This window comes from Ochlerotatus camptorhynchus, unplaced genomic scaffold, assembly GCF_037179485.1.
Source record: "Ochlerotatus camptorhynchus isolate MF236.1 unplaced genomic scaffold, CSIRO-AGI_Acam_v1.1 ptg000185l, whole genome shotgun sequence".
NCBI classification, from domain to species: Eukaryota; Metazoa; Arthropoda; class Insecta; order Diptera; family Culicidae; genus Ochlerotatus; species Ochlerotatus camptorhynchus.
Genome location: NW_027040675.1, coordinates 1,550,783 through 1,557,913, shown reverse-complemented (window position 1 = coordinate 1,557,913; position 7,131 = coordinate 1,550,783). Strand labels below are relative to the sequence as shown.

Below are 7,131 nucleotides of genomic sequence, written 5' to 3'. Positions count from 1 at the left end.
CATGAAACTTGGTTTTGAAGCATCGCCCAGATTGACTGCTCTTATCTGTCGTTGGACCATACCAGCAAGGGCAGCACTCTTTATTAGTAAACAAGAAAAGGAATTGGATGCGGTGTTATTCTGTGCATTCCGTGCTTAGTTCGAGCTCAATATTCAAATCAGCATCATGTCCTGCTAGTGTCCCCTATCCGAAGGCTTGGCATCGGTTCCGGGCACGTGACGTGACGCGTTCGGGCATCATCTGCGATCAGTTTGTGGACTATCAGGTGGAAGATTTGACCGAGGATCGGAACGACGATGCGATTAGGCATTTTACGGAGTACTTTGCCGGAGATGAACCGCTGTCAGCGCAAAGAAGTGTTGATACCGAGCACGAGTTTTACCGTTGGTGTTTCGATCAGAAAATAATTGTGGAATGCTACAAGGAAGGGTTTGACGGTTTGACGAGATCGTTGGAGCGAACTCACTGCTGGTCAGAGTGGTTGGTGATGAGAAAAATAATGTTAAGGTAAGCCAGTCCAGGAGTAAGTCTAGTTGGCTAGATGACAACTTTTTTTTTCATAACACCATTTGTTAAATTCAAACTAATTTATAATTTGTTGAATGCTATATCTTAATAGGAATCTCGGAGAATATTAGTTTTTGAACACGTCAGACCGTCTTTCGTAAACATACTAGGATGTAAATACAAAATTTTCAGATGGAATTATTGGTAGGAGCAACGATCAAGATGCTCTTTCGATCAGAGCTGTGCTGTCAAGAATGAAGCTTTATACCTACACCAACAGGATCGCTGCACATTTGAATAGGCCGTTATGGATTCTCGATCAAAAGTTAAGTTGAAGCTTCATGTCGGTTTGTTGGCGAGTAACTGTCGCAACCACAGCGCTTCCTGGCACGCTTCCCTGAGGGTGACGTATCCGGCCTCCATGGACAAAAGTGTAACGGACTATTGGCGATGGCTTTCCCACGAAACAGTGCTGCCTCCAAACAGGAACACCATTCCGGAATTAGAACGGCGACTTGCAACATCTCCAGCCCAATCTGCCCGACGAGTGGCTGATCAACGGATCCATCCATCTTCAACTGGTAGTCTCTCGTTTTCTTCAGGAAACGCAGCACACGCTTCGCTGCCACCCAATCTACTTCGCTTGGCGTACTAAACTTTTTTCCCAAAATCGCAGCGGAAGCCGCGATATCTGGTCTTGCTACGATGGTCAGTTAGAGCAAACCACCGAGCGGTAGTTCGTTGGATCGTCGAAGGGGCTTCCGGGGTCAATGGCAAATATCCGGGCTCCATTGGTGATTTTGCAGTTTTCGCTTCTCCCAACAATCTGTTGATGTAAATAGCTAAGCAAACTGATCTTGAACGCATCGCCTTCACGCTGTACTTCAACCCCGAGAAAATGTCGCACTTCTCCGAGGTTGACCAGCTCAAACTCTACATTCAGGCACTCTTGTACAGTTTTGATTTCGTCTGCATCCGTTGACGCAAGCAGAAGGTCGTCCATGTACACCAACAGGAGAGCCTTCGCCTTTCCATCGTCTGGAATATATGTAGAGGCGGAGAGGGATCTGCCACCGCGGTCTTGAATTTGTTCTTCACTAGCACTTCATGCTGGTTCTTGTTCCAGCAGCGAGCAGACTGACGCAATCCGTAGCTGCTGCGCTGAAGCTTACACACTAGCTGTTCCTTCCCGGCCTTCAAGTATCCCAGCGGTTGCCGCATATAAACATCCTCTTCGAGGGTTGACTAGTAACGGGGGCAAACACTTCTCCGACGTCGACTCCGAACCGTTGCGTGTAGTGTTGGGCTACTGACCTTGCCTTAAACTTCACTATGCGGTTTTCTTCGTTCTTCTTCGCCTTGTACACCCATTTTGACCCAATGACCCTGATGATCCCCTCGGGCAACTGCACCAACTTCCACGTTCCGGTGATACAATGGGCCTCCACCTCTTCATCCATTGCTATGCGCCACACAGGTTCTGCTATAACTTATTTAATACTAACCGGTTCTTCCACTGCGCACGCTGCAACGCCTGCAACGTAAAGGGTGTCCACGATGAAATTGCCACACTATGAAATTGCTCTAACCTTTTAACCGTTGGGTAAAATTTAATGAAGTTTTGGGTGGATTTAGTTCATAGTGCATTATTTACATCCTGCAAGTTTTAAAGTCCTGTGATCAAAACTCGCGGAAATGGAGTCGAAAGAACAGCTCGTGCGTGATAAAATCTTGCGCATTCATCACGAGAACAAGGATCTCTCGCATCGTTCCATCGCTAAAACGTTGGGAATCGCGAATTCCACGGTGTCGCGAGTGATTAAGCGGTTCGAGGAACGGTTGATCACCGATCGGAAGCCCAGAAGTGAAGGAAAAACCTTCTGGGGCCTTCAACCGAAATTCGAACGCCTCCGTTAGGGATGTGGCTAAGAAGCTGCACCTAAGCCGAAGTTTTGTCCAGAAGGCCAAAACTAAGGCTGGGCTTCGAACTTTCAAGGTACAAAAGGCCCCTAATCGCGACGAGAAGCAGAACAAGTCCGCCAAAACCCGTGCCAGGAAGTTGTACCTCAACATGCTGACGAAAGTTGAATGCTGCATCATGGACGACGAAACATATGTGAAGGCCGACTTCAAACAGATCCCCGGCAACCTGTTTTTCACGGCCAAGGATAAGTTCAGCGTTCCGGAGCATGTCCGCACTCAGAAGATGTCCAAATTTGCGAAGAAATTCCTGGTTTGGCAAGCCATCTGCACGTGCGGGAAGCGGAGTGCACCTTTCGTGACCCAGGACACGATGAACGGACAGGTGTACATAAAAGAGTGCCTCCAGAAGCGGCTGCTTCCTCTCCTGAAGGCCCACAACGTCCCAACAATCTTCTGGCCGGATTTGGCCTCATGCCACTGCTCCAAGGAGGTGCTGAAGTGGTATGCGGACAATAAGGTCAATTTCGTGCCGAAAATGTTCAACCCTCCCAACACTCCGGAGCTCCGCCCCATCGAGAAGTACTGGGCGATTATGAAGCAGCACCTTCTTAAACGACCTAAGGTGGTGAAGACAGTCGAGAAACTGAAGAAAGTATGGGTTTACATGCAAAAAACGGTTGATTCACAGGTTGTGCAGAATCTTACGGCCGGGGTTAAGGCCAAGGTGCGGGCATTTGCGTATGGACTGTAAATAAAATACGAGTAAAATGGTAAAATGAAGTTTAATAGTTATTTCTCAATCCCTGAAAATTTGATGGCAATCGGATGAAAACTCGAGTTTTGCGAATCAATTTTGTGTGTGGCAATTTCATCGTGGACACCCTTTAGTCCAGCTGAAAATCGTTCAAATGCTTTGGTCGTGTTTTCGACCGCTCCGATCTACGAACGTCGAACTCGCACCTTCTTCTCCATTCTCAGCTTAATAAAAAATCTTCCGGAGCAGATCCGCTGTCCTCATCCGGGTCGTCATCAGAATCCTCCTTCTTCTTCTGGCTTCTTGCTTGTTGTTGTTGGGATCGTTACTTCCACGGACGACGTGCCGTTTCCCAGCTCAATGAAACGTGCATCGTGGCTGATCGTGATCTGATTCGTCTGAAGCTCAACGAAACGGTAACCCTTCTGTTCTATTGCGTACCCGGTGAACGTCATCTGAATTGCTTTGCTGTTGAGCTTCTTGCGCTTGATGTCCGGCAGGGATGTGGATTCCTTCCTATTTGTAGAACGCTCGGAGTTGCCTGATGTCAAACTCTCCCCCTCCATCAGAACGCACAACGGTCAACGACCGAGGAAATGGAACCCTAGCTGACTTACCTACCTAGCTGAAGACTACGAAGCAACATGCAGATGTTCGTATCTTTATCCAACTTCATCCCAGCAGCGGGCGATCCTTCGCATGCATACAGTTTCGAACTAGCGGGAGCTGTCTGTCCTCCAGCAGCAGAATCATGGTCGCTTTCACCTGCCAGTCCTCACTTTTCCACAACGTGGACATGTTTTCCACTTGCGGCACATCCTTTTCGACGACGTGCTATAAATCTTCACATGCTAACATCATCTCTAGCCGCACCTTCCAAGCTTGCCAGTTGAAACCGTTCAGTTTGGGAATGACAAACTTTTCATCGGCCATGATTCATTTTCTGCACTTTTCTTCACCCGATCGACACCCGAGCACAATAGTTTTCGCGATTTCACAATGCATCCAACAATCTCTACTCAACAGTTTCCAAGCCAATCCATCCAGGGCATCCTGGAAATCCACACCTGACCGTTGACCGAACGGTGCAACGTCTTTGAACACCTCCGAGTGGACCGGTACCTGAACGCCGTGGAACTTGCCATCAACCGTCGCTATCGACGGATCGGAATCGCTACGGAAATGCTCCGAGCCCGGGTACCCATTAGCCGTGAGCTCGCCCTGCCAGTGACCGTGACGGATTTCACCGCCTGCGGTTCGCAGAGAGCTGCCGAGAAGGCCGGCTACCAAACGGATGTGGAACTGACGTACGCGGGATTGGATCAAAGATTTCAATGACTTTCTCATAACGTTTTTCTTTTCTTTTCTGCTTTGTAGATATGACGAGCTTGCGACAATTCGACCGAACTTTCGCGTACCCCGGCATCCAGGAGAAGAGTATGACGATGATGAGTCTGGTGGAAGATTAAGACAACGTTATTTCCAATAAAACAAAGTAAACATGCAACTTTATCATTTCCGAAATTGCCTGTTACGGTTTTCGAAGATTGACGTCTCAGGAAATTAGGCTCAAGATTACACTCATTGTGGGGGTGTGTGCGATATGTGCTACGAAGGTACACTTGACTACAAAAGGCACGAATCTTATCAACGTTCGGAAACAATCGTTCATCATTGACTATTCGATTGAAATTTATTTAGCCGTAGATAAGACTCGAAGAATGAATTGGATTTCAGTTCTGGCAGGGCGACGGTTCAAGATGGTTTGGAAGCGATCAGCAGACGTTCCCTTTCCCAAGGTTTGGCATCGGTTTCAAGCCAAAGCACCCGATAGTGACCTGCTGGTTTGGTACTCGGTTCAGGATCTTCCGGTGGAGCGATTCCAGGATGCAGTTCAGCACATGAAAAGACATTTTGCTCGGGATGAGCAGTTGAACAAAGCCAAGGGGCTGGAGAACGATTCGGTAGGCATGGAGGAGGTGGTCCAGCTGTGGAAGGTCATGCTACCGGAGAGGTTGTCTCTGGTGTGCTTCCGAGAGGGTTCGGATGAAATCGTCGGAGTCAACGTCCTGGCGGTGGCGACCAAATCGGATAAGGGGGCATTGAAGGTGAGTGCGGAATATTTCCATTGAAAAGACTACAGTAGATGTTCGGTTTCAGTTCACAAGCGCCACCTTTCAAACAATCTTTGACACCATTGGCTACGTATCGCAGCAGGCCAACGTGTACGAACGCTACAGAGTGGACTGCTATCTGAATGCGATGGGGCTTTCGGTTGATCCAAGCTACCGGGGACGGGGCATAGCAACCGAATTGCTCAAGGCTCGAGTTCCACTTTGCAAAGGGGTGGGCCTAGAGCTGACTTCAACCTGCTTTACTGGGCCTGGATCGCAAGCTGCCGCGAAGAAAGCTGGCTTCAGGGAGGATTTAGCCATCACTTATGCGGAACTGGCACAGGTCGATCGCCGGTTTGTGTTCCCCGGGATTGAAGATTCGCTTTGTAAATATATGAGTTTGAAGATTGAGTAGATAGAGAGGTGGCGTATGACTTCGTATCACTATGGCCATTTAGCGCGGAGATTTCTATTCAAAGGTTGTCATTATTATGTAAACAAACGGTTTGGATGACATTTCCTCCCAAAATTGCCTAGCGTACTCTACATTGGAGGTGCATCAAAATAGCTTATTGAAGCTCTTCTTCTCTTTGATTTTTTGTTAAAACTACCTATGATTTTTTCTCAGAAGTACCTTGGAAATCTCCTGAGTATTTACCAGGAATCAAAAGGTCCTCAAAATTATCTTGGAAGCATTGCATAGATTTCTTGAAGTTTTCTTCAAATCTAAAATGAAATTCCAGTCAGAACTCTCTCAGAATACTCCTTAGAAATCTGGGATGTTTCAAATCATTTCAAGATCCGGCATCTGAATCTTGGTTCCAAAATCTTAAAATTTTGGTCAAGCTTGGATTATTATTTTGTTATGGTCCAGGAATTGAACATTTTCTTCAGCCCTATAAAATTTTCTTTGTTCAGAATATGAGGAGTCTGACCAAGGGGTATCCAACTCTTCACACCTTAATCTGTGCTGAAAGCTGTGCCAAGCGCTATGCCGAACGTGCCGAAGTGTGCTAATCAAGGTGTCTTTGGCAACCCTGAAGTTATAATGACAATTGTGATTGTGTTTAAATTGGAAACTGGAAGTTATCAAACAGTATATATTGAAGGAACCGTTCGACCGTTCCACAAGATTCTGACTCGATGTCTATTTGAATTACTGACTCCTTGCATGTGTGCAGCAACGAAGTCGTAACGTGATCGATGGAGGAAGAAAATGCCCCCGGCATCTTTAGAAATCCTCTCCAACTAAAGCAAACAAAGAACTCGAACGGAAAGATGAACTTAGTAATAAAACATCATTTGGGTCTATTTCGGTTAAATTGACGGATTTGAAAACGGTTTTCACTCAAGTGCATCCTATTCCTTTTACTGTAAGAAAAAAATACGAAACAAATTATTCGTCGCGATTTCGGAGGAATTCTTGAATTTTCCCTTCCATCAAGCGGCGCACAACGGTCTCGTCCACTGTTTTGGTGATTTTATCCCACCAATTTTTCATCTGAGCTGCCGTTTTGATGACTGCACCTTGTACCTTCAGTTTCCTCTTCATAATTGCCCAGTAGTTTTCAATGGACCTGAACTGGAGACAATTGGGTGGATTGAAGGTTTTCGGAACAAACTGGACTCCGTTGTCATTTATCATTGTTGTAATTCCAGGCTGTAGTGACAACTCGCAAGATCCGGCCAAAATGTCACCGGACCATTCACCATTTTCTCAGTGACGAAAACCTTTGTCTTCTGACCGCAACTGCAAATTCCCGGGCAGGTTATATATTTACGTGCGAATTTATCCGCAAAAACAAATTAAAATCGAGCTTTCGCTTTTTAAA

General features: G+C 46.6%; 2 protein-coding genes and 1 pseudogene across 2 annotated transcripts in view; all 3 read left to right on the top strand.

Annotated features, from left to right (window-relative positions):
• LOC135702184 (uncharacterized) overlaps positions 1-7,131 on the top strand; it is a 115,241-nt gene that overhangs the window by 34,202 nt on the left and 73,908 nt on the right. The window lies entirely within an intron of this gene.
• LOC135702192 (uncharacterized) lies at positions 72-4,769 on the top strand (annotated as a pseudogene).
• Positions 4,905-5,714, top strand: LOC135702089 (uncharacterized). Its single transcript, XM_065223090.1, has 2 exons — positions 4,905-5,293; positions 5,346-5,714. Exons 1-2 carry the CDS (start codon positions 4,907-4,909, stop codon positions 5,712-5,714), a joined length of 756 nt encoding a protein of 251 aa, XP_065079162.1. The 5' UTR covers positions 4,905-4,906.

Excerpts from the sequence above, each read along its gene's own strand:
- LOC135702089 (XM_065223090.1), top strand. The coding sequence starts at position 4,907 with ATGAATTGGATTTCAGTTCTGGCAGGGCGACGGTTCAAGATGGTTTGG. Across the intron at positions 5,294-5,345 it reads CGGATAAGGGGGCATTGAAG|TTCACAAGCGCCACCTTTCA; the intron begins GTGAGTGCGGAA and ends GTTCGGTTTCAG.